This window comes from Dasypus novemcinctus, chromosome 8 (genome assembly GCF_030445035.2).
Source record: "Dasypus novemcinctus isolate mDasNov1 chromosome 8, mDasNov1.1.hap2, whole genome shotgun sequence".
NCBI classification, from domain to species: domain Eukaryota; kingdom Metazoa; phylum Chordata; class Mammalia; order Cingulata; family Dasypodidae; genus Dasypus; species Dasypus novemcinctus.
In genome coordinates, this window is record NC_080680.1 from 87,124,845 (window position 1) to 87,152,154 (window position 27,310).

The window sequence follows — 27,310 nt, forward strand, 5'->3', positions numbered from 1 at the left end:
TTTTTTTTTTTAAGTAAATAAAAAAATACAATTTTTTAAAAAAGTTCTTTATATATTCTGGCTACGAATCTTTTATTTTCATGTTGCAAGTAACCTCCTCCAGCATTAAGTGTTGGTTTTTATTTTTAAACTGTGTAGTATCTTTTGCCAGTAGGTCTTTCTACATTTTGAAAGAGAAAAACTTATCAATCTTTATTCCTAATAGTATGTTGTCTTTAATGTCTTTCAAAAGATATCCTTCTCTAACTTGAGGTCATAAAAATATTCACTGATATTTTATTCTGAAAGTTTTGGAGTTTTGTTTTCACATTTGGGTTTTTAATCTACCTGGAATATATTTTTATATATGGTGTGAGGCAGGCATCTGTGGACTAGAGGGTTAACTCAACAGGGTTGGAGTGTTCAAACCCTGCAAATTACAAGGAAAGAACTGGCCCTTGACTGGATCCTGGGCAATAGTCTCTAACGCTTGGAATATCCTGCTTGATAAGAATATCTTTGTATACCAGGGCTTTGGGCCATGACAGATCATTTATGCTAACAATCATTGTGATTTACGGTCAACGACTGACTGTTCACCTAGGGCCCTGGGCCACACTGTATCAGTTTGAATTGAAGGCTGGAGACTGAGTAGTTAAGGTCAGTCAAATGGGTACTCCATGCCTACATGACTGACCCACAATAAAAATCCTGGACGCCAAAGCTTGGGTGAGCTTCTCTAGTTGACAATACTTTGTACACTTGCTGTGAGAATGAAACTCTGCCCATGCAACTCCACTGCAAGGGGACAGCTGGAAGCTTGCTCTTTGTTTCTCGGACACCTCTCTACGTGTCTTTTGCCTTTGTTAATTTGTTGCCTTAAACTTTTTATTTTGAAATAATTTCAAACTTATAAGACAGTTGCAAAAATAACACAAAACCCAGAGAATTCCAACATGAACCTTCCCATACCCAGATCCACAAACTTTAACATTTTGTGGGAAGGGGATTTGGCCCAATGGATAGGGCATCTGCCTACCACATGGGAGGTCTGCAGTTCAAACCCCGGGTCTCCCTGACCCATGTGGAGCTGGCCCATGTGCAGTGCTGATGTGTGCAAAGAGTGTCGTGCCACACAGGGGTGTCCCCTGCGTAGGGGAGCCCCACGTGCAAGGAGTGCGCCCTGTAAGGAGAGCTGTCCAGCATGAAAGAAAGTGCAGCCTGCCCAAGAGTGGTGCCGCACATACAGAGAGCTGATGCAGCAAGATGACGCAATGAAAAGAAATACAGATTCCCGGTGCCGCTGTTAAGGATAGACGTTGTCATAGGAGAACACACAGCAAATGGACACAAAGAGCAGACAAGTGGGGGGGGAAGAAATAAATAAAAATATATAAATCTTTGAAAAAAAAAAACAAAACATTTTGCCACATCTGCTGTATCATTCTATCTACCCGTCCATCCATGTATCAACTTATCAATTTTCTAAACATTTGAGAGTAAGTTCCATACACCATGCTCCTTGAACACATACTACTTCCATGTACACTTTCCAGGAACAAGGATATTCACCTATGTAACCACCTTAAGTATAGTTATCAAACTCAAGAACTTTAACACCAATATAAAGCTTCTGATCTAAATTCCGATTTTTTTCACATGTCCCAATCATGTCCTTTTGGCCTTTTTCTCCTCCACTATTAGATTCAGTCCAGGATCATGTATTGCATTTAACTGTCAGTCTCTTTCGTTGGTCTTTTTTTTTAATTGTGGAAACATATATACAACATAAACTTGACCATTTCAACCAACTCCCAAGCATACCACTCAGTGAGATTAATAATATTCACAGTGTTGTGCTGCCCTCATCACCATCCATTACCAGAGCTTTCCCATCACCCATATTTGATGATTTTAAACTATATCCTTTCAGTGCAATAGACGATAACAATGAGTATAAGAGCTTTTCTACATTCTGTGAGTTGTTCTTGTGAAGCACTGAACCTGAGAGTGGTCCTGGGGATCCCTAACACACACCCTATTTCATGTTTTTTTCCCACATGGAAAGCCAGATGTCCTAGGACTATTTCAGAGCAATCCGTCCTAACCTCCACTGCTCTACATCACCTCTACTGCATATCAAGTTCTCATTAAAACAAGAACCATAAGATTTAGCATTTCTAATATACATTCCAAAGCAGCAACAATCCACAGGTGCAGCTGGCCACTCCCCCTCGCTGTGTCACTGAGCCAGCTCTCTTACAGTACCTACCTGGTCTCTAACAGCCTTGAGTTTGTGACCTCTGATATTTTTTAAAAATCAGATCCAAAAAGTAAGCAAAAAGTGCTTCAGATAGCTAGCCATTAGTTTCTCTATTAATATAAAAAAATTAGGTAATTTTTTACCTAATAATAATACCATCTAGCATTTATTGACTGCCTATTATTAATGGCTAGAGACACTATTCGAAGAAGCTTAATATTCAAATTCTTGACTCACTGAATATAGAATATAGATAGCAATTCATAAAGAGAATGGGGACAAATCTGTTCATAAAACAAAACACTGACAGCTAAGCACATAGTGAGAGAGAAAAACTACAAAAAGCTGAAAGAGACTGCAAAACACAATGGGGATCCTTTAATAGCCTGATAAACAAGGCTATACTCTTCCACAGTCACTGAAGTCTGCAGGTATCTGAAGTTCACCCAATGTGGGTGGTAAAAGGGAAGGAGCACTGATCTCAAGTTCAAACCCTGACTCCTCCCCTTACTTAGCCCAAGTTCTGTTTTCCCAATTTATAAAACAAGGATAATAACATCTACCTCAAAGGGCTGCTGTGAGTAATCAATAGATTAAAATATATATATATATTTAGTACAGTTTCTGGTTCATACTAGATACTTTACTAACAAGCAGCTATTAATATTACTTAAAACTGTGAAGTCTGTAAGACACCTCACTTTCCCCAAGTAAACCAAGAACAGTTGTCACTGGAACTGTGATCTCAATTGTTTTTGTGGACACATCACAGTCTCAAATAATAAAATTTGGGCTGTTTCATTAAGAGTTGAAAGATTCAAAACAACACTAAATGTGTCAATATCTATCTCAGAAACACACTCTCCACTCCTCTCCTCTTCCTGTATTTGCTATTCAGCCCCAAGTAGTCTTGGGTCCCAAGTAGTCTTGGATCAACTGTGGGCTACCTTGTTGAGCTCTTTTCCATGCTCACAAGGCAAAGATGCTGGGCTTGACCTCACGCTATTGCAAAAGCAAATTATACCCTTTTCTATACTACCCTGGTCAAGATGTTCAGCTCAATACTCTGGATACACATGGCTAATCTATAACTACACTCAGTCGCAGCAAACATTATTTTTACATATTGATTATAGTTTGGAGTCATGCTGTGACAGTGTGGTATTATTTATGAATTCCCAAAAGCAATATAGATTATATTTATAAACTGGTCTGTTCCTCTGGTGTGATAACTCTTTGACTGTATTAGATTCAGATAAGATGTCTGATTAAATTATGTTACTTTTAGGGCTTTGATGCAACCATATCATTAGAATGTGACTCAGCGTTAAGTCCTAGCCCCCTTGGGCTGATAAAACAGACTCACACAGAAGCAGATACAAAGGAACAAAGAGGGCTCCATAGACACGCCTGGGAAGAGAGATGAGCCTGAAAATCTACACGTGACCTTGTGGAGAGAAAAGAGCAGCTAAGCCCAGAAAGAAACAAACCCTGGGGAGAGTGAAGAGCCTTATGCCAGCCTACAGGTAAGATAAGAAGATGGAACCACAGAGCCTTAAAAGGGAGGAGGAAGGCTAAACCCTCGCAGAGATCAGTAGGTATCTTGCTCCAACACGTGGCAACAGACTTTGGTGAGGGGAGTAACTTACTATTCATGGCCTTGTGACTGTAAGTTTCTACCCCAAATAAATACTATTTATAAATGCCTACCGATTTCTGGTCCTTTGCATCAGCACCCCTTTGGCTGACTAATACACATGACTAGGAAGGATTTGAGGTTTACCCTGATGGACCAGCTGAGAACCAACAGGGATGAAGATCCTCTTTTAATTTCCTAAAACTTTACAGATACTAAAATTCCTGAAGCATTCTGTGAAGACAGGGCTGCAGCCACTGGTTTAAGGAGGTTTCACCAAACAAAGCTTGTGTGATCAGGCAGATCTTGATCTACTGGCAGTGATCCTAGAGTATCTGTACGGTTTGAGTTTATTTATGAACATCACTAACTTTCTTAAGATGTTCCCTAAAAGTTTGTAACTCCAAAGAAAGTAATAACACGTTATGAAGATAAGAGCACTGAAATGAAGTTACTGAAAGAGATGAAGGAAAAGAAAAGCTTTTCTGTAGTCTAGACAATAATTCTTTTTTTTTTTTAAGATTTATTTATTTATTTATTTCTCTCCGCCCACCCCCCCCCCCACCCCTCCGCCCTGGTTGTCTGTTCTCTATGTCTATTTGCTGCGTCTTCTTTGTCCACTTCTGTTGTCGTCAGGGGCACAGGAATCTGTGTTTCTTTTTGTTGTGTCATCTTGTGTCAGCTCTCTGTGTGTGCAGCGCCATTCCTGGACAGGCTGCACTTTCTTTCGTGCTGGGAGGCTCTCCTTACAGGCGCACTCCTTGCGCATGGGGCTCCCCTACGCAGGGGACACCCCTGCGTGGCAGGACACTCCTTGCGCGCATCAGCACTGCGCATGGGCCAGCTCCACACAGGTCAAGGAGGCCCAGGATTTGAACCGTGGACCTCCCATGTGGTAGACGGACGCCCTAACCACTGGGCCAAGTTCGCCGCCCTAATCAATAATTCTTGATCCCAACTTTTTTTAAAAATTATTTTTAAAGCATAACCCACATATAAGAACCTGAAAAAAGCAAAATCTACAACAGCAGTGGAGGGGATGGGGGGTGGGCAGGAAGTTGGAGGGTAGGTAACAAGAGTGAAAATAAAAACCAAAACAAGGAAGTGGACTTGGCTCAACAGACAGCATCCGCCACTTAGAGTATATGTTGAGGTTAGGAAACTCGGTTCAAGTATTGATGTTAAAATAATCTTCAAAGTACTATGGACTATCCCAGCTTGGTGCATAAAGGTAGGAAAATGGACAACCCAGATAAATATATATATATGTTAACATTATCCAAGTCTAAACAAAATGGAAACCTGTTGGCCTCTGGCCACACAAATTAAAGAGCAGCATGTGCTCAAGCTCACCTACAATGAATCACACTGTTGGCTTAACATGTGGAAAAGGGGGAAACGGACTTTGGCCCAGTGGTTAGGGTGTCCGTCTACCATATGGGAGGTCCGTGGTTCAAACCCCGGGCCTCCTTGACCCGTGTGGAGATGGCCATGCGCAGTGCTGATGCGCGCAAGGAGTGCCGTGCCAAGCAAGGGTGTCCCCCGCGTGGGAGCCCCACGCGCAAGGAGTGCGCCCGTGAGGAAAGCCGCCCAGCGTGAAAAGAAAGAGCAGCCTGCCCAGAAATGGCGCTGCCCACACTTCTCGTGCCGCTGACGACAACAGAAGCGGACAAAGAAACAAGACGCAGCAAATAGACACCAAGAACAGACAAGCAGGGGAGGGGGGGAAATTAAATAAATCTTTAAAAAAAAAAAAAAATGTGGAAAAGGAATAATTCAATTATGTTAATGGATAATTACCCTTCACAATCTGCAAAATATGCTAGTAAGATAATAAAATCACCACCACTCCCAATTTAAATCCTTCCACCAGAAATGTCAGTGAGAGGGTGGGAACTTATGTTTACAATCTCTAGCTATTTATCTTGCTCTTGTTCCCTTACCAACTGTTGTCGCAATAACTGTAATACCTCATCTTCCTCGGATTCCTCTTCTCCTATAGTTTCTCTTTTTGTGGTGATACCAACATCACCATCATAACCCCTGCCAGGGAAGCGGACTTGGCCCAGTGGATAGGGCGACCGTCTACCACATGGGAGGTCCATGGTTCAAACCTTGGGCCTCCTTGACCTGTGTGGAGCTGGCCCATGCGCAGTGCTGATGCGCGCAAGGAGTGCCGTACCACGCAAGGGTGTCCCCGCATAGGGGAGCCCCATGCGCAAGGAGTGCGCCCCATAAGGAGAGTAGCTCAGTGCAAAAGGAAGTGCAGCCTGCCCAGGAATGGTGCCGCACACACAGAGAGCTGACACAACAAGATGACGCAAACCAAAAGAAACACAGATTCCCCAGCACTGACAACAATAGAAGTGGACAAAGACAATGACGCAGCAAACAGACACAGAGAACAGATAATCGGGGCGGGGGGGGGGAAGGAGAGAGAAATAAATAAATCAATAAATCTTAAAAAAAAAAATACTAGAAAAGCAAACATTCATTTTTGGGGAAGGGACTACAATCTGTACATTCTGGTGAAACAATAAGAATTGTCAATTTCATGCATGCTAAACAATACCTCCAAAGGCGGGAAAAAGGAGAGTTGATGCAGCAAGATCATGCAACAAAAAGAAACATAGATTTCCCTATCGCTGACAACAACAGAAGCAGACAAAGAAGAACACACAGCAAATAGACACAGAGAACAGACAATTGGGGGGGGGGGGGTTTGAAGGAGAGAGAAATAAAATAAATCTTTAAAAAATAATAATAATAACCCCTGCCAACAACCTAGATACCATCTCATGACTAACCCCAACATCTGTCCATCATTTTCCTTCTAAAGAAAGGAAAATGGGTCTGTTCCCTCTTCTCCCTCCCACCACTGTCCTTCATTAGAGCCTAATCTCATACCTAGAGTATATCTATAACCTGGCTGATTCCTTGTTTCCAGTCTCTGATCCAGCTTCCAAAGCAATCCAGCTATTTAAAATGCAAATATTATTCTGTCACTCTCAGCCTTAACACCCTCCAGTGGCTCCCAGAGGGAAGACAGGGAGAAAAATGGCCCAGGTGTAATAAAGACCTATCTTCCCCACATTTCCTCTGTTTTGTGCCTCATTACACACCAACACTTTGCACAGTGGATCATTTCTTGCCACACAGTAGGCATTTAATCTTGAGTGAGTGAGCTACTACTTAATTCATTTCACCACTGTATTACTATTTTACATAAATTATACCTAAATCATCACTATAACCCTGTAAGAGAGCTACAACCATCCTTGTTTTACTGATAAGAGAACTGAGGATCAGAATAGCACACAATAACCTGTGCTCTCTCCCACACACACTCTAATCCCAGCTTATCGGAATTATTCTTATTCATTTTTCAGAGCATAGTTTTAATGTTACTTCTTCAGGAAACTGTTCCCTTATGCACAAGCCCAGGGCAGTTTTCTCATCACATAAAATGAAATCCACTATGTCTAACCACACGAACTGCTTCACCTGCAAACCCTACCTAACACTCCACAGATCACTGCACTCCAGTCCTGATGGCCTCCTTTGGGTTGGTCAAACAAATGAATATGGAGAATCTCCCACTCAGGCCTTTTGCACCTCCTGTTTCCTATGCCTGTACCACTCTTCCCTAAATCTTCAAATGCTTGGCTCCTCCTTTAAGTCTCTGTTCAAATGTCATCTCTTCAGGGAAGTGGATATGGCTCAAGCAAATTGAGCTCCTGCCTACCACGTGGGTAGTCAGTGGTTCAATTTCCAGTTCCTCCTAAAGAAGAAAGCAAGCTGGCACAATGGGCAGGCATGGCAAGCTGACATAACAAGATGACACAACAAGAGACACAAGAAGAAAAAACATGAGAGATATAACAAAGCAGGGAACGGACATGTCTCAAGTGATTAGGCACCACCCTCCAACACTGGAGGTCACAGACTCAGTTCCTGATGCCTCTTAAAGAAACAAGGAAGATGAACAGACACGGCAAGTACAAACAACAAGGGGGTGAGGAGAAATAAATAAATAAATCTTAAAAAAAAAAAAAAGAAATGTCATCTCTTCGGAGGTTTCCCCAGACAATCCATCTAAAGTAGCCCTCATTATATTTTTTAATATAACATTTTTTTGTGATCTATGTATCTTTAAAAAAAAGACAATTTAATTTAAAAAATAAAATAAAAGCTATACTAATACCCCTAATAAATAAATAAATAATAAAATAGCCCTCAATTTCATTAGTCTTGAGCTCCATATTCTTTTATTTTCTTCTCATTGACTCAACTCAATTATAAGTTATTATATGTGCATTTATGAGTTTAATAGTTTTCATCCATTATCACTAGAATGAAAGCTCCGTGAAGGTAAAGCCTTCGTCCTTCTGTTAACTGCCATAGCCCGAATCTAGAACGGTATCTACCTAGCATATAATAGATAGCTAATGAATACCTTATAGATACCTAATGAATATTTGTTGAATGAGTAAGAGCAAACCTATTTTGCAAAGTTAGCCTAAAAAAAACACTAAGCTTAAAATCACTCATTTTAATCAATGACTATATATTGGTAGGTTTTAAGTCAAAACGAAATGTTTCAGAAAAAATAAACAAAATTTTCAGATATATATGCTTTCTTGATTTCCTGCTTTAATCTACCTTTTCACTTAAGACCTCCTATTCTAGATCCCATCATTTAAAAGGATTTTTACTATGTCCAAATGATAGACAGCACTTAATTTGTCAGGATTCCAACCCAGATGTCTCTTCCAAAGCCATGCTTTTTCTTGAACTGTTTGTTAAGCTGCTGGTGTAGATTTTTTATTATTAAAATTATAATTTGTGGATAATTATTATCAAATTAAGTACCCAAGCCAAGAAATGCCCATATTAAATCAAGGTGTTCGAAGTTTTAGCAAGACATTTCCTGGCCATTGCCTTATATATAGCTGCTATCTGAAAACTAGAATTATCAATCATCAAAATATTTGTTATTTTTAAACACAAAGGTCCATAATGTAAAAATTACATTCAGACAAGCTTTAACATAAAACCTGGATTATCCATTTTTATTCCAGTGATATGAATTAGAAAATGACTTCTAAAATAGCATCAGTGCTCTTTCTAGCCAGCGCCATGTGATGGGCATCTCCTGGGACGACTGTCACAAGTGTCCCAAGACCAGGGGCAAGAGAAAGTCCTACCACAAGAAGCAAAAGTAGAAACTAGGACACCCAACTACCAACACTAAGATTGGCCCTGGATGCATACACTTGTGCGAGGAGGCAACAAGAAGTACCATGCCCGAGGGTTCTCCTGGGGTTCTGAGTGCTGTACTGGCAAAACAAGGATCACCGATGTCTAAAATGCATCCAATAATGAGTTGGTCTACACCAAGACGGTGGTGAAGATCTGTATCGTGCTCAATGACAGCACACCCTATCCACAGTGGTACAAGTCCCACGATGCTCTCCCCCTGGGTGGCAAGAAGGGGGCCAAGCTGCATACACTGTTTCAAGGGGAGGTCAGCATGGCCGAGAAGATGGCTATGTGCCAGGGGCAAGGAGCTGGAATTCCATTTGAGGAAAATCAAGGCCCAGAGAGGCAAATAATTCCTCCCTTCCATTCCAGCTCATATAATAAAGGTGCTTATTACTCTATGGGAGAAAAAAAAAGCATCAATGGTTATTTAAACATCATTTCATAAAAGTTATGAGCAAGAAAATAAATATTTACTGAATAATTGAAGAAAAAACACCCATCACCCAGAAAAGGCTAATGTTCCATATCTTAAGTCAAAGAAGTGAAGAAATAATAAAATATTTAAGAAAAAAATTCCCATCAACAGTAGGACTCCTTTATGTACTCAGAACATGGAGGACTATATCTGTTCCTCTGCTGGCCTGAAACCTCCATACGCGTAGGGATAGTACCTAATGTAAGTGATCTAGAAATGTTTCCTCACACAGGAAGAATCATCAAGGAATACTTGTTTGTATTTTGTAAGCTTTTCATTTGTACTGGAATGCCAAATGAGAAACACAACAAGATCTGCTATACAATAAAATACATAACTTAACCAACACAGTCCTATACTTTGACACCAAACAATATAAAGATCAATATACCTAATAAATACAGGGATGTAAGCAATGGACATCAAGAGCTGACAAAAATCATAAAAAGAAAAAGAACCAGACATGTGTGCCTCCTATGAAGCAGTCTCAGCAAAAGAATGGAACCCAAATGTGATCAAGCCTTTAGATGCAATTGCCAATTTAAAGAAAATACAGAGGATAGATGAATATGTTAAACTTTACCACAAGGAAATAGCAAAATCCAGTGTGACATGTTAGGGGGAGTGGGAATCTTTAAATTAAGAGATTTAAAAGATATATTAATAAATAAACACACTGTGGCATATTCACACAATGGAATATTATGCAGCTATAAGAAGCAATGAAGTCATAAAGCACATGACAACATGGATGAACCAGAAGGATATTATGTTGAGTAAAGCAAGCCAGACACAAAAGGACAAATACTGTATGTAACAACGATTTAAGTGATGAATGCACAACTATGTGATAGAGTTGGACTCAGTTTGTTTTCCCCACATATGACTCTTCAGTCCCTCTACTTGATTCCATACTTAGTATTAGAGTGATTGGTATACGTCCAAGAGACTTAAATCCTTGGGCTGTCCATGTGCCAGGTGGACCCTGAATCTCAACAGCCTTGCAACATCTACTCCTCAGTTCTTTGGACTCACCCAGGACAACTAGCAAGGATATGATGATTGACAACAACTATCTCAAGGAACAGAGAGAGTTTTCAACTGCAAACAAGAAATTAGAGTGGAGTAGGCATCACCACCAGAGAATCCTCAGGATTATGGAATGCACGATGGACTTGAGTAGACTTACAGTTGTTCTACTGTAGACTTGTTGTGATCCTAGCAATGGGAGAACTTTTATCATGGATGTGGAGGAAGTGACCACTAGAGATTCTGAGAGGAGGGAGAGGGAAAAATAGGTGTGATTTTGGGGAATAAATTTCAGGACTTGGAAATTATCCTGAATGACACTGCAATGACAGATACGAGCCATTGTTTATCTTATAATAACTTGCAAAAATGTGCAGAAGGAAGTGTAAACTACAATGTAAACTATAATCCATGCTTAGTGGCAATGCTCCAAGATGTGTTCATCAATTTGTGGCAAATGTACCACACTAATCAAGGATACTGTTGATGCGGGAAATGTGGGAGGGCTAGGGAACAAGGCATATGGGAATATCCTATATTTTTTGTGTAACATTTATGTATTCTAAGTTTCTCTTAAAAATAAAAATTAAAAAGTATATATTTTTTAAAAGTGGTATAGCCACACAATGGAACACCATTCATCAATAAAAAGGAACCAAAAACGGCACATACTATAACATGAAAATCCTCAAAATTGTAAGTAAAAGAAGCCAGACACAAAGACCACATACTATGTGACTCCATTTATATGAAAGGGAAAAATCTATAGAGACAGAAGTAGATTAATGGTTGCCTGGGACTGGGATGGGTATGGGGATTAACTGTAAACCAGCACAATGCATTTTATAAGGGTGATAAAAGCAATCTATGACTGGATTGTGACAACAGTTGCAAAATGTGGCTCAAAGAAGTTTTTTTTAAAAGACAAGTAATCTAAGGAAGACCTAGCAACACCATTACTAGGTATATACCCAAAAGAACTAAGAGCAGAGACACAAACAGACATCTGCACACTGATGTTCATAGCAGCATTATTCATGACTGCCTAAAGTTAGAAACAACCCAGGTAACCATCAACTGATGAATGGATAAACAAACTGTGGTGTACACATGATGGAATATTATGCAGCTGTAAGAAGAAAGGAAGTCGTGAAGCATATGACAACATGGATGAACCTGGAGGACATTATGTTCAGTGCAGCAAGCCAGACACGAAAGGGCAAATACTGTATGACTGCACTATTATGAACTAAATATACTGTGTAAACTCATGCAGTTAATTATTAGAATATAGGTCACCAGAAAAGAGAAGACTAGAGAATGGAAAGTTGAGGGTTAATCTGTGCGGAATTGGTAAAAAAATAGTTTTTAAATCTTTGGAAATGAATAGAAATGGTGAAAGCATATTACGGCGTTTGTAACTAGCAGAGCTATTATATGGGTATGACAGTGGTTGAAAGGGAAAGTGTAAGGTCATGTATTAATATATTACTAGAAGGAAAGCTAAAAACAATAACATGGGGCTGTATAAGATAGTAAAACTTCTTATAAAACACAAACATGGGTGATATTGCTTACATAAGTCTGTTTCTACAATATATAAATACAAATATAATAGAGAAAAGGAAAAAGAATAGCAGCTATATATGGCAGGGAAAGCAGAGAGTGAGAAGTTTTGTTTGTTTTTTGTTTACTATTATTATTGGAAAAATGAAAGTGCTCAAAGAATGAGGTGATGAATGCACAAATATGTAATTAAACTGAATACTGCTGATTGCTTTGGATAGATTTATGCTTAATTTTCTCTCAGTCTAATGTCACTCTGACAGGGTCTCTGGGTAATTTTCATTTCCTTTGGGCAAGAAGAATGCTTATTTTAAAAGAAAAAAAATTACAGGGTGGCAGACTTGGCCCTGTGGATGGGGCGTCCGTCTGCCACACGGGAGGTCTGCGGTTCAGGCCCCGGGCCTCCTTGGCCCGTGTGGGGCTGGCCCATGCGCGGTGCTGGTGGGCGCAGGAGGTGCCCTGCCACGCAAGGGTGTCCCCCACGTGCAAGGAGTGCGCCCGGGGCAGGGGGTGGGTGGGCTGCCGCCCAGTGCGGAGGGAAGTGCAGCCTGCTTACGGCACCCACACGGAGAAATGACACAACAAGGAGAAATGACACAACAAGATGACGCAGCAGGGAGGAGCGCAGATTCCCTTGCCACTGGCAACGGAGGCGGGCGGAAAGGGCACAGCGAGGGGACACACAGAGCAGGCGGCCGGGGTGGGGGGGAAGGGGAGAGAAATAAGTAAATAAATAAATCTTAAAAAAAAAAAAATTACAGTATGATTTTGGAATGAGTTCTACAGTGAATGCAGCTCAAGTGGTTGAGCATCTACTTCCACTGTATGAGGTCCTGGGTTCAATTCCTGGTACCTCAAAAAAAAAAAAGGTACATAGAAGAAAAATATTAAGTAATTTAGGAGAACAATCAATCACCAGAATTACATCAATTCCTGTTTGCTTCTCATACTGAGGTTGCTATACTTTTCCATTCCATCAACATCACTAGCATTAATCAAATGAATCACCAGGCATTTTAGTCCCAGAAATGCTTGAAGAGGGAAGTGGATTTGGCTCAATGGATAGGGAGTCAGCCTACCACACAGGAGGTCTAGGGTTCAAACCCAGAGCCTCCTGACCAATGTGATGAGCTGGCCCACGCGCAGTGCTGATGCGCGCAAGGAGTGCCATGCCACGCAGAGGTGTCCCCCGAGTAGGGGAGCCCCATGTGCAAGGAGTGCCCCCCATAAGGAGAGCTGCCCAGCGTGAAAAAAGTAAAGCCTGCCCAGGAATGGCACCACACACATGGAGAACTGACACAGCAAGATGACACAACAAAACAAGACACAGATTCCAAGGGCCACTGACAAGAATACAAGTGGACACAGATCACACAGTGAATGGACACAGAAAGCAGACAACTGGGGCTAGGGTTGGGGCTAGGGCTGGGGCTGCGGCTGGGGCTGCGGCTGGGGGAAGGGTAAATAAATAAAATAAATGGGGTGGGGGTGGGGGAAATAAACATATAAATAAATAAATAAATGGTCAAAGAGCACTGGATTGGGAGCCAGGAGACACAGATGTGGTATGTCCCACTACTAGCTTTGTCTTTTATAAACTGTAAGAACTTGGAGTAATACTACTTAATCTAAGACTCAGGATCCTAAACTGCAAAATGAAAGAATTTTAAAGATCAGGAGTTCTTTTTTTTTTAAAGCAGAGGTTTGTTGTTGTTTTTTAAAGATTTATTTATTTATTTTTAAATTTATTTCTCTCCCCCTCCCCCCCAGTTGTCTGCTCTCTGTGTCCATTTGCTGCGTTTCTTCTGTTACCGCTTCTATCTTCATCAGCGGTACCAGGAATGCGTGTTTCTTTTTGTTGTGTCAGCTTTCCATGGGTGTGGCGCCATTCCTGGGCAGGCTGCACTTTTTTCGCGCTGGGTGGCTCTCCTTACGGGGCGCACTCCTTGTGCATGAGGCTCCCCTACGTGGGGCGACACCCCTGTGTGGCATGGCACTCCTTGCGCATCAGCACTGCGCATGGGCCAGCTCCACAGGGGTCAAGGAGGCCTGGGGTTTGAACCGCGGACCTCCCATGTGGTAGGCAGACACCCTATCCGTTGGGCCAAGTTTGCTTCCTTAAAGATCAGGAGTTCTTAACCTGGGTTCATAAACCTGGACACTGGGGTCTATGGATAAGCATCAGTAGGATTATAAAGTCCTTGAAAATCCAAGAAAGTTTTGTCTACATTTCCACATGCACTGCTGTGGAGAGAAGTTCTATACTTTCAGCAGATTGTCAAAAAGATATGGAACTCACCTATCCCTCTAAGGTTAAAGACAGTTTTAATCAGGATAAATTTTATTTACGAACAACAAAAGCTGATAACCAAAAATATGGTGTTATCTGACAAGGCTCTTTAACCCAAAGTCTGTATTCAGGGTTTATCAAAACAATGTGTTTTAATAACATAAAATTTCTACAAGCCCACGGCACATGAAAATTTGTATACAATGAAAAAATATGCAAGGTTTTTTAGTTATAGGAATTTTTTTTTCTATTCCCCAGATATACTGACCTGCTCAATAGCTTGGAGGCACGTTTTAGCCTTAGAGGAATTTTGGCTTTGAGTTAAGGCTAGACCTAGGGAATCAGTTCACATCTATCACAAACTTCCCCTCCTAGACAGAAAATATCAGGAGCAAGGGAAAGAGGATTCCCAAATTAGAAACTTATTTTTAATGCTGGTTTTAAATTCTCGATCTTATGTTTCAAGTGAGATTTGACATTGCTTCTGGGATTCCCACTTTGGTAAGTCCAGAGAGAGCCCTAAACGGAGCCGGGAAACTGGGGCCAATTACCTTCAATCCGCCAAGCATACAGCTATGGAAAAGCAGAGACTGCGACAAGGTAAGTGAGAGATAAAAGTCGCAGGTGAGGGTGGGTAGGAAGAGCACGTTGCTTGAGGTAAGGACCTGGGGAAGCCGAGAGTGATTCCAAGCGCAGCCTCCTTGAATCCTTCGCTTTCACGCCGCAGTTCAGGCCCCTTCCTCACCCTCAGTTGGAATTTTTCTGCTCTCTCCACAGGGCCCGAGGGATTCCCGCGCCTTGCAGCGCCGTCCAGCCCCCGCCGTCCCCATCAAACCCTCCCGGCCCCTCTCAAAGAGATGCCACGGCTGGGGCCAGAAGGGTGGCCCAATAGTACTGCCAAAGTTGTCCCAACCCCAGGGGTGCGGCCTCGACCTCCGCCCCTCGTCCAGCCAGGCCTTACCTTGAGCACCAGGTGATGGACCCGGCCCAGGCCGGGCTCGGCCAGCAGCTGCAGAAGCCCCAGTAGCGGGAGCAGCCGAAGGTCGGCGGCCAACCGTGGACAGCTGAAGCCCGCGCCGCCAACAGGCGCCGGGACCGCCATGTTTGTTCCAGCATCACCAGCCCCTTCCTCTTCCGCCCACTTCCGGGGTTAAAGGGTGGCGGCCGCCGGAAGGTCCTGCAGAGGGGTAATGCTGTGTGTCCAAGACTGTAGCCGTATTTCTGAAGCGTGCGTCCTGGGACGTCGCCGAGGGGCCTAAACTGGACGCCATTCAGTTGGCCTCGCCTGTGCGGACTTTCCGTTTAACCAGAAGAGGTAGAGGCCCTGTGGCGGTCGCCATGGTAACATTGACTGGACAGGACCCGCCGGGACCTCACCTCTGCGTCCCAAGCTTTGAAGGCAGGGGGATGAGTTACACTATGGCTACAACACGGTGCCTGGCCATTGATTGGACCGATTACTTTCTTTTTTTTTCTTTTTTCTTTTTAGGAGGTACCGGGGATTTAACCCAGGGCCTTGTACATGGGAATCCGGCACTCAGCCACTGAGCTACACCCGCTCCCCTGGACTGACTACAGGAGCAGCGTTGAGTCGGTGAAAATATCTTAAAAGTTCCTGACTTGTCAAAACTCCCTTGTTTTTTTTTCCCAGGCACGTCGCTAAAACAAATCTCAGGAGAAAATGATTGCAGTAATAGGACTTTTTGAGCCCTTATCAGGCCTTTTATGTGCAGTATTGCATTTAATCCTTGAAACAACCTGATGGGATAGAAGGTAGGTATTATTATCCGCTTTACAAGTAGGGAAACGGAGGCTCTGAGAAATTAGATCAGATTTGTTCCAGATTGAGATGTGAAACACATGGAAACTCCTGCTGTATTGCCTCATGCTATTTCATCCTACCATTACAGTAAGGACAACGCTCAGTCTTAACGTTCTTTTCTTCGTTCAGTGTGGAAGGATTCCTTTATTTCCTAATCTTTGAGCCTTACAGGGAGATACTTAATGGAAGGATTCGGTCGGTCCTCTCCAATTTCCCATTTTTTATCAGGGAGTTATAGAAGAACATGCTTATTAAAAGTGCAAGTTAGGCAGGTTTATTCATTTTTTAGATTCTATTGTAGTTTGCTGCAAAGTAATGCATTCTCTTGTGCAAAATCAGATAAACAAAAGAGAAAATAAAACCACCAGGAATCCCAATAGTGAATGATTATCAATGTACTAGTGTTTTATTACAGAGTGAGAGTCTTAAAGATTTTTTAAAAATTAGGTTAAAAAAAAAATCGTTCAAAAATTACAGACCAAGAGGCAACTGGGGGAGGGGCTAGGTAGAATCCTAAATCATGAATCTATTAATTCTTCCTTCGAATTCAGAGTCATTACAAATACTGTCACGCCCTCTGCAAGGACAAAAGTGAGCCTTAGGTGTAGCCAGGAAGATGGAAGCATTTATTTATTTATTTATTTATTTAATTAATTCCCCCTTCCCCGCCTTGTGGCTTATTCCATTCTTTTGCTGTCTCTTCTCTGTGTCCATTGCTGCATGTTTTTCCTGTATCTGCTTGTTTCCCTTTGTTGCGTCATCTTGCTGCACCAGCTCTACACGAAGCACAGGCCATCAGTTCTCCTAGGAGGCTCCCGGACTGAACCCAGGGCCACCCATATGGTAGATGGGAGCCCAACAGATTAAGCCACAGCCGCATCCCTGTAGCTTATTTTTTAAAAGCCTGAGGTGGTCATTGAAGAGAAAGAGAAAGTTTATAGTGGGTGGTGAATATCCCTTTTCTTCCCCAACCTCTGGTCTTTGGCCATCTATTAAAAATTTCATGTACTCTTATATCTTTGAACAGAATTTCCACCTGATTGTACTACTCCATTTTACAGAAGAAAAAAAAAACTGAGAACAAGAAACGATATTTATTTTGTGAATCCACATAGGGAGATAATAAATTTGTATTGAGTGATTAAAATCTACCAGCCATTCTGCTAAGTACTTTATATATGTATTATTTAATTTAGCCTCACAAAAAACCCTTTTCTTATATGAGACTACTAAGTAATTTATTCAAGAGCACTTTGCTTATTTATAAATGATCCATCTAGAATTCTTATCCAGGCCTGTCTACCCACAACACCAACACTTAATCCCTGTCCTACATTGTTGGAAATTACATTAGGCTGGAAAGGGCTTTAGATAATTGACTGGATCCATCCATCTTCCTTAACAGATGTGAATACAAATCCAGGAAAATTAAATGACTTGCTCAAGATCACACAACTGGTTTGATAATTTGGGGCAAGCATCTTTAGAACCAGAACTGCTTCAGAATTGGATCTCGATAAAGTCTTCCAGTATATGTCTTCTAGTTTCCGGAAAACCATTTTATAAAGACTTAATGTTGGGATCTTATAATGCCTTGCTTCTTGTACTACAGCACATGGCTCTCTAATTCTTATCATTTTAATTTAAGAAAAAAATGTAAAGCCCAGAGTCCAAGTAGGCAATTTGTTATCAAATGGAATGTCAGATAAATTTTTAGAAAGCAATAAAAAAAAAAATCAGCAATATAAAAGAGCTTAGTAGGAATGTAAAGTGAATGGTATTTTCTTTTATGTATCAAGAGGAAATGCCAAAGCAGTAAAAATTAACTGATTCTCATTTCAGTATAAACTGTTTGTTAAAGGGAAGGGTGATTTTTCAGTGCAGTTTCATTATTTAAAGGCAGTGTACAATGCTTTGGGATTTTGTTTTTGTTTTTGTTTTGTTTTTGCTTTTTAAAATTAGGTGCCATATTTGAGAATGGCTGGTTTTAAAATTTGAATGTGGTGGCAGACTTAGCCCAGTGGTTAGGGCGTCTGTCTACCACATGGGAGGTCCGCGGTTCAAACCTGGGGCCTCCTTGACCCGTGTGGAGCTGGCCCACACGCAGTGCTGATGCGCACTATGAGTGCCCTGGTGTCCCCCACGTAGGGGAGCCCGAGCCGCCCAGCGCCAAAGAAAGTGCAGCCTGCCCAGGAATGGTGCCCCAGACACTGAGAGCTGACACAGCAAGATGACACAAAAGAAATACAGATTCCCGTGCTGCTGACAACAACAGAAGCGGACAAAGAAGACTCAGCAAACAGACGCAGAGAACAGACAACTGGGGTGGGGGGTGTAGGGGAGAGAAATAAATTAATTAATTAATTAATTAAATCTTTAAAAAATAAAATAAAATTTGAATATGGGAAGCAGACTTGGTCTAATGGATAGGGTGTCCGCCTACCACATGGGAGGTCCACGGTTCAAACCCCAGGCCTCCCTGACCCATGTGGAGCTGGCCCATGCACAGTGCTGATGCACGCAAGGAGTGCCCTGCCACAAGGGTGTCTGCCATGCAGGGGTGTCCCCCGCGTCGGGGAAACCCATGCACAAGGAGTGCACCCTGGAAGGAGAGCCGCCCAGCACGAAAGAAAGTGCAGCCTGCCCAAAAATGGCACCGCACATGCAGAGAGCTGACACAACAACATGACGCAACAAAACACAGATTGCTGGTGTCACTGATAAGGATAGAAGTGATCACAGAAGAACACACAGCAAACGGATACAGAGCACAGACAACTATGGGGGGGAGAGAGATGAATTTTTAAAGTCTTTAAAAAATAGTAATAAAATAAATAAAATTTGAATATGAGGATAGCAAATGTAGCTCAAGTAGTTGAGCACCTGCTTCCCATGTAGGAGGTCCCGGGTTCCATTCCCAGTACCTCCTAAAAACAAAACAAAAGAAAACCAGTTCTCAATGGGGTAGCTCAGTGGTTGAGTGCCTGATTCCCATCTATGAGGTCCTGAGTTTGATCCCTGTACCTCCATATTTTTTCGAATATGGAAGCAGACATAGTAACTCAAGTTGTTGAGCACCTACTTCCCATGTATAAGATCCTAGATTCAATCTCCAGTACCTTCTGGAAAAAAAAGGAAAATATAATAGGCTTCTAAAAACAGGGAATGAGCAGGGAGATTCTTAATTTCATTTAATTATATAATAGTGATGAAACATTAAGATGGTTTCCAAAATAGAAAACTCTGTCTTCAAGTTTCCAGAAAAATGGTTTTATAAGGGCTTAATGTTGGGATCTTAGGATTCCTTATTTCATTCTTCTGGGGAATTACGTGACCTCAGGGTCACACCAATAGTATCTCCACAGGAGATACTATTTCTGAGGAACTTCTTCCTCAGGTATTTGAGAGCTATATCATGCCAATAATGATTTTGGGATTGAGAGGGAAAACTAGTTACAAAGACTTATTCTTGTAGACAGTTACATTAAAAATTCTGTGAAAACTGCTACCTTAGTGATTTTATTAAAGCATTTGATTTCAGAGTTTCAAGAAAAGGCTATTTGCATAACCACGATACTGTGACTGGAAACAAACATATTGAGTTACAAAACAAGTTATGCCTGCTTCTCCCTGGCAACTTTTTCAAAGAGGTATTCAACTTTAAGGAATTGCTGAAAAAGCCTGGAGGGGCTAGAAAAACTGATCTTCTGACATGGCTTTTAGGCTTACTCTCTTAGTGCATTTATTTTCCTATTTCCTCTGACTTTGTAGGATCAAGTAAAGGTTACCACTAGTAGCAGAATTTGTAGTTTGAGCCTAGTGCTATATTTGGCACCAGTTTAGAAATTTCCAAAAATCTTTAAAGTGATAAATGGGTTTCTATTCTTCAGTTGTAATAAGGTATAATTGTCATGTTTTTTAAATCAAAATAACTGATATTTCACCTACTTATATAAATACAGTACAGGGAACCATAGGTCAAATTGGGACCTGACATTACACTCAGAAATTATATGTCATTCTCATTTTTTTTTTTTACTTAAAACACCATGTCTTCCAGAACTGCAGCTTAGGTCTTCAGGCATTTCTTGGGGGCATGGGGAAAGTTCGCTGGGACATCTTCATGGAAAATCCAGGTTCTGGCATATATGAAGTCAGTACAATGGTCCCGGCACACTTTAAATCCTGCAAGTTGGAGATGAACTTCAAATTCATGTCTCTTCCACTTAGAGGCATTGTATGTAACGTGCTTACAATGGGACAGCCGGTTTTTCCTGATGATAAGCACATATTTACAAAGCTTCAGAGAAATTATATCTGGAACATCACCAGATTATCAGGTACAAAACTTAGTTTCAGTTTTAAGATTCTACTCACTGTAGACCTAATTTTATCCTACCTTTTCCACTTGACAGCTTTCTCAGGTCTTTACTAAATAGTTTGAACGCTAAACAAATGGGAAATTTTAAGCTAAAAGTTGAAACTATTTAAAGAAAAAATTTCTAAAATTCAGTAGGAGCAATACTTCACCAATAATCAACTGTAATTCAGGAAAGCTGTTGTCTTGTATCAGCTAGTGTAAAGGATTGCTTTCCTTGACACAGTTAACAATCTCTGGGAATACAGGGGAAAAAAGGAAAAGGAACCAAAACTTGTGGTGTTTTGTGCTAAGCATTTTACTTGTATTTTTTTTTCTTTTAATCTTCACAATAATCTTTGAAGTATTATGTTCATTTTATAGAGGAGAAAACGGAGGCTTAAAGAAGGAAAGTAATTCAGCCAAAGCTCTGTAGCTTTCTGTGCAGAGCCATCCAAATCTGGCTAACTCCAAAGCTCATGCTCTTCCCATAGTTTCCTCATTTCAGCCTCATAACAGCATATGGAGTACCTGTTTTATGAATTAGGAAACTGAAGCACAAAGAGGTTAAGTAACGTGCCTAAGACCACACACCTAGTAAGTGTTGGGGCACAGGACATAGTACTGAGAAGTGAAACAAGTGTACGTAAGCCAGACCGCCTAGGTACTTCCAGTATTTACATAGACAGAGTTTAAAGTACCTGTTGTTTGATTCCTAAGTAGGTTAGGTTACAGTAATTTGTTAATAGGAGAATTCCATGTCTTAAAACTACTCCTTCTTAATATAAGGGAAACCGAAATGGGTTTAGTTCTTTCTGAAAAATAATATGTTCTATTTATTTTATCTTTTTCTCGGTTGATTCATTTCTCTTTTTCATGAGCACTGTTTGTTTCCATTGCTTCAAGATAAATGGAATCTTTTTTCTTTTATTTTTTAAAAGATTCTGACAGTCAAAGTTTTCCAGTTACCACCAAAACTTAATGAAATTAAAGAAAAAAAAAGATAAAATAGAAAAACTTAATGAAGTTAACATTATTTGCATAGCTCAGTTCCATATAATTCTGCTGTGACCTTTAATTTGTTCCTATAAATAACAATTTCCTGCTTACTCATCTTAAAATGTTTCATCTTTGTGTGGTCTTTTTTTTTCATCTGCTGTCCCTTCCGCCTCTTCTTCTACTTCTTCTTTTTCTCTTCTTTAAAACAGCAGGTTGATTTTTCTCCTGATTAGCATATTTTCACAAGTAGTCACTCTTTCTGAGAAGACAGTCCCCAAGAATTCAGTCAAGATTAGTTTATAATATTCCACTGAAGTAATATTCAAGGAAGGTAAATCGAGGTGGTTACCAAAGTAGTCTTGTTAGATAACCTGCATTTCATTTATCCAAATTTGCATTTATCCAAATTTCAGTAGACTAAACAGTACAGCATTGTTTGAAATTCCAAACTCGCCTTGGCTATTCATATGCCCTGGGAGGTAGGTGGCTGGCTATACCGACTGTTCTATATCTAATAGTATCTGGAGTAAAGAGCACCCAGACATGGTAATTGTAAGAGCAAAATATTTACGCATGTACACACGTACACACACAAACGCTTTTTTTTTTAATGGTGGGGGGTGGAAGGAAGTTTGCAACTGAAAAAAAGACCAGTTTTGACAGTTTAAATTTACTTAAATGGTGCCCAACAAAGGAAGTAGACTTGGAGGTTTATCTGCAAGGTTTTTCAGCTCCACCCTTTCATGCGAGAATGATAAGCTAGTTGGGGTTGGGGACTGTCAGAGAAATGCCTCATTGTGAAATATTTTTTTTAAATGAAGCCTACTTTGGGAGTTCAGTTACTTAGGAAAGGATCCAGTAATAGCATTAGCTGAGGGAGCAAAAAAAGATTTGGGGAAAAAGGGACTGGTGATTCAGAGGAAAGAGCTGGAACTCCAAAAATTCTCCATAGCTGGTTGGTTGATAATATGCACATACCTACGGAATATAGAGAAAGGAGTCGTTATCTACTGATAAAAGTAGCTCCCAGTTTACCAGCCGTGGGCCAGGTAACAGGTGCTTATCTCCGTAATCCTCATCCCTGCACAGCGGTATGGAAACGGTTAACCCCTTTGGGCAGGCGAGAGGTCTGAGCCAGAGCGTTGGGCTCCTCGTCCACGGCCACCCAGCTAGTACGCGTTGGAGGCTGGGTTCGAACTCAAGTTATTTGTGGACCCAGCGCCTTTGCTTTTAGTTACTAATGGGTAACGTTTTTCATGTCTGAGAGTTTCTTGGCCAAACAAGAAAATCACTGGTTTCAGAGATGAGAAATCGCTGGTTGTAAGCTTCTGGGTTCCGCCAGCCATTCGCAGCCGCTTAGTCGCTCCTTTACTCGACGAGCACAGAGCACGAACACCACCGCACCGGGTCCTAATCCCGCCGCTGAAGGCAGCAGGGTCCGTCCGATCTCCTGGGTTACTGGGCGGTGGGAAAAGAACTTCCCAAGCAAACTCTGGTGGGCGTGAACGGCTGCCAACGAAAAGTATTGTCCTCAAATCCAAAGCGGCGTCCCGCGCAGTGGAGCGAACTCAGGCCTCTGCAGAGGACCGGTAATAACAGGGGCCGGCTGCGTTCCAAGACGAGTAGTTGTCCTACCAGCAGAAAGCGTGGTTGCTAATAAGCAATTTCATTTTCATTAAAAATTTGTAGGAGGAGTCCTCCCGGTCCCAGGTCCCAGCCGTCGCCGGTCTCCGCGTCCTTCCGGACCCCCGGGTGAAACGCACCAGGCGCACAGTGCAGCAGAGCAGGAGGGGAGGGAGGGGAGGGGAGGGGAGGGAGAGGAGGGGAGGGAGGGGAGGGAGGGAGGCAGGGAGGGGAGGGAGGGGAGGCAGGGAGGGGAGGAGGGGAGGGAGAGGAGGGGAGGAGGGGAGGGAGGGAGGGGAGGAGGGGAGGGGAGGGAGGGGAGGGGAAGGAGGGGAGGGAGGGAGGGGAGGCAGGGAGGGGAGGGAGGGAGGCAGGGAGGGGAGGAGGGGAGGCAGGGAGGGGAGGAGGGGCCGGGGGCCCGGGCGGGGCGGGCGGGCGCGCCTGCGCGAGCTGTCAGGGCGACCCCGCCCCCGGCGCGCGGCCCGGCCCTCCCGCCCTGCGCCCGCCGCCCCGCCTCCCTCGGCCCCCGCCGGAGCCTCTCGGGGTGTGGGGCGGGCGGGCGCTGCGGCGGCCGCGGCTGCCGCTTCCTCGGGCCATTTTGCTGTGGAGCGACGGGGAGGAGGAGCCCGAAGAGCACCAGGAGAGGCGCGGCGAGCGGAGGAGGCGGCGGTCGCGCGGGCGCCGGGCTTTCCTCGGTCGGAGGGTCTGGGAGGCGAAGGGGACTCCGGGGAGGGGACAGGAGGAGCCGCGCCCGCCGCGCGGAGCGCCCCTTCCCGCCCCCTGCACCATGAGCTGGGGCACCGAGCTCTGGGTGAGTGAGGGGCTGGGCCCGCCGGGCTGCGGGGAAGGTGCGGGGCGCCGGGCAGCGTCGGCCCACGGCCTGGGGAGGGACGCGGGCCGGGCTGCGCGGGTGGAGGCGACGGTGCGCGGGGCGGCTTCCCGGGGGCCTGGCGAGGACCGCGGATCCAGGTTCCTCTGTCGGCCTTGACCTGAGCGGCAGGCGCGGGCCGGACTCTTCCTTCGGGGCGAGGAGGAGCTGCGGGGTTTCTCCCGGTGGCCTGGGGACGGGCGCGGGTGCGGGTCTCCCAGGTGGCCTGAGGAGGGGGCGCGGGTGCGGGTCTCCTCGGCGGCCTGAGCGTGGGCGCGGCCGCAGGTCCGAGACCCCCCCCGGCCTGAGCGGAGGGCGGGCTGGCTTCCCTCTCCTCGGCGCCCGAGGCCGGCGGTGTGTGCTGGGGAGAGCTCTGATCCCTCGGGTGGACTAACTGCGTGGTCCCCGCTCCGCGCCAGGGAGGGGCTTCGATGGGGCACCGCAGCCCTCGGGTCTGGGGAGCTGCGTTATTCGGGAGCCCCGCTCGAGTTCCTAAAGGAGCTTTCTCTCGGTGGAGGTGCCTGCGGACTGGGCGCTCCTCCCGGGGGCGGGGCGGCCTTGGCGGGCGCGGGTCCCAGGCTTTGGGTTTTAGGGAGCCAGGGCCGAGAAGCGGTGTTCTTTCCTCTGGAGGTGAGCACTTCTGCCCTGTGGCAGTTTGGGGAGCATTTGTAGTCCTGGAGGGCCAGCTCGGGTCCTGAATTTGATGTGGGAACTGCAGCGTTTGGCCCGGCGGGGGAAAGGAGTCAGGATTAGGAGAGATCTTGTTTTATCACCCTCAGTAAGAAGCATTCGCAGGATAAATCATTCTTTAACTGCTCAGAGGAAATAGCTTGAAACGGGGAAGGGTGTCGGAGAGGGTGCGCCTCGCCCAGATTCTTTGGGTTGGACTGTATTCTCATCCCGGTGGGTGCGGGTGGGTAAACAAGTGGCTTTGTGTTTAGAGGCTCTTTTTCCAGGGGTGAGTGGCTAACGGGATGCGAAGGCAGTTCATGCCGTCCCAAGGAAGGAGAAGCTGTTGGCTTTGGAATGGAGGTTATTTCCCTGCCTTCTCTGCGTTCCTGGAGAAATCATTGGGCAAGAGATGGGCAGTGCAGTGTCCAGTGGGAGGAGTGAACGAAATTTCAAATTATTGCACTGAAGTGCATTTAGGATGAGCCATTTCCCATGGTGGGCTCTAAAGTGTTTTACTATCTTTCCGAATACAATTTATAAAGGGTGTGGTTGCTATGTGAGAGAAGGCCAAGAAATCTCATGTCAAAGGAAAACAAGGTTAGAGCAGTTATAAAAACAGAGAGCATCTTCCCTTAATTTTTTTTCTTTAATAATCATTTCTTAGACTCTAGAAGCAGCTACGTATACAAAAATCCTGAAGGCAATAGCTCCCTTAAATGAAGATAATTCATTTTGTAAACATCTTCTGTCTAAAGGATTCATGACAAAATTTCTGATGTTTACAAATATACATTTTAAATAAAATAACAGGCAACTTAAAATATTTGCACATATCTAATTAGGCAAAATCTACCATTTTAAGTGTTGTATGTCTTCTACTCCTCGTCCACTCCTTTTGACTCTTTTCAGCTTATCTGGGGTAGGGGAACAAATCAGAAGTAGTCTTTATCAAGAGAAAAAGAATTTTGCCATGATTTGTTTTTCACTTGTTCAAATAGAAGAATAAGATTGTGAAGGGGGGAAAATGCTATACATTTCTAAGTGAAATAGGCTGTTGTTAAAGGGACTGATTCACAGCGATGGTGGTGAATGTTTTAGAAGGTGAGCCAAAGGAGAGGAGGCAGCTACCAGGAGGAAACTAATAAAACAATTCCAATTTCCTGCATTGTTCTGTGCACTTCTCCCTTTTTAATTTAATTTAATTTAATTATTTTATTTTCGGTTGGGAGAGGAAGGAAGGTGAAGACAGGGAGTTCAAAATAAATGGGAACTGGAATATTTACAGATAAACTGATATATAAAGTTTGCTTCAACATAACTTGGGGTCATAATGAATGGGGGTATTAATAAAACCAAACTGGCCATGAACTGGTAATAGTTGAAGTTGCGTGGTTGGTATAGGAGGGTTCAAAATAGTTTTCTACTGTATATGTTTCAAATTTTCTACAATAAAACAATTGGAAAATATTTTTAAGGGAGAAAGTATGTGAACTATTTGAACTTTTTTTTCACTTGGAAAGTTTTTGAGGAAGAATAAGAATGTTAGCAGTTCTATATATGCAAATATATGGCAATGAAAAGTTTGAAAATGAAAGATATTCCTATAGAGCAGGGGTTCTTAACAAGGGGTCCATGACCTTGAGATGACATTTTTAAAAAAACACAACAGTATTATTCTTGTGGGGACGTGTTGATGTGGGTGTGATGTATTTATTAAATAAGTCACAGTGTAGTGTGGGCTTAGTAAATGGTCCATGGAACGAAAAAGGTTAAGAACCCTTGCTATAAAGTGCCGTCCTTTTGCCCCTGAATAGTTTATAGCTTAAAAGAGGGAAAGAATCAACACATTATTTACACTAATAAAAGAAGTACAAAATCTGATTTTTAAGATGAAAAACAAAGAAGTATAAGGGTAGAAAAATGTCTGTTTTCAGTTGCCTTATTTTGTTAATGGTATATTTGAGATTAAGAAAAAACTGAGTAATGAAGACTCTGAAAAATAAACTCTCTAATTTCTGTTGGTTTGAGGCTGGTGATATGTGGTGTGTTGGGCAGCCCAGTGGAGGCAGTGATTGAGGGTTTTTCTTGAACAGTGGCTTTGGGATCATGCACATGTGTAATGAGATAATGATGGGGTACCAAAGCCTGATTTAGCAGAATTGTACTTCTAGAGGGAGAGAGATGGAGCTATCATTTGGATGGTCTTGAGTTACTAATATCAGGTGGTTGCAACTTTTCCTGGAGCTTCACCAACCAATACTAATTGACACACATTTCTGGACTTTAGTCAAAGTCCAGATAGGTTTTTAAAAACTGCAGATTTCTAACATGCACTTTACATTAAAGTCCTAAGCCACATCCGGCTTCATAGAGGGAGTGAAACCGTTCTTCTTCTTCGGTTTTTGTTTTGCTTTTTATGGTGTGTGCTTTGTGTGTGTATGTATGTGTGTGTGTGCACATGCGTGT

At 42.9% G+C, this 27,310-nt stretch overlaps 2 protein-coding genes, 1 long non-coding RNA gene and 1 pseudogene across 29 annotated transcripts in view; 3 read left to right on the forward strand and 1 right to left on the reverse strand.

The window, feature by feature from the left end:
• The window catches only part of GPR107 (G protein-coupled receptor 107), a 131,467-nt gene extending 115,658 nt beyond the window's left edge, over positions 1-15,809 (reverse strand). Inside the window, exon 1 of the mRNA XM_004463051.4 lies at positions 15,465-15,809. Coding sequence (XP_004463108.1) covers positions 15,465-15,605 — 141 coding nt within the window. The 5' untranslated portion in view covers positions 15,606-15,809. The remainder of the gene's footprint in view (positions 1-15,464) is intronic.
• LOC111765283 (small ribosomal subunit protein eS8 pseudogene) lies at positions 8,946-9,493 on the forward strand (annotated as a pseudogene).
• Positions 15,764-18,736, forward strand: LOC101423028 (uncharacterized). 2 transcript variants are annotated; one of them, XR_011649451.1, is made up of 3 exons: positions 15,764-15,902; positions 15,993-16,276; positions 17,731-18,736. It is a non-coding gene; the product is annotated as an uncharacterized lncRNA (long non-coding RNA). The 2 variants fall into 2 exon arrangements; XR_002797676.3 differs by lacking the exons at positions 15,764-15,902; positions 17,731-18,736 and adding an exon at positions 17,353-17,476 and having other exon boundaries at positions 15,939-16,276.
• A 5,086-nt stretch (positions 18,737-23,822) lies between these two features.
• FNBP1 (formin binding protein 1) overlaps positions 23,823-27,310 on the forward strand; it is a 152,407-nt gene continuing 148,919 nt past the window's right edge. For all 26 annotated transcript variants that reach the window (XM_058302221.2, XM_058302222.2, XM_058302226.2 and 23 more), the window contains exon 1: positions 23,823-24,115. In XM_058302221.2, coding sequence (XP_058158204.1) covers positions 24,092-24,115 — 24 coding nt within the window. In that variant the 5' untranslated portion in view covers positions 23,823-24,091. The remainder of the gene's footprint in view (positions 24,116-27,310) is intronic.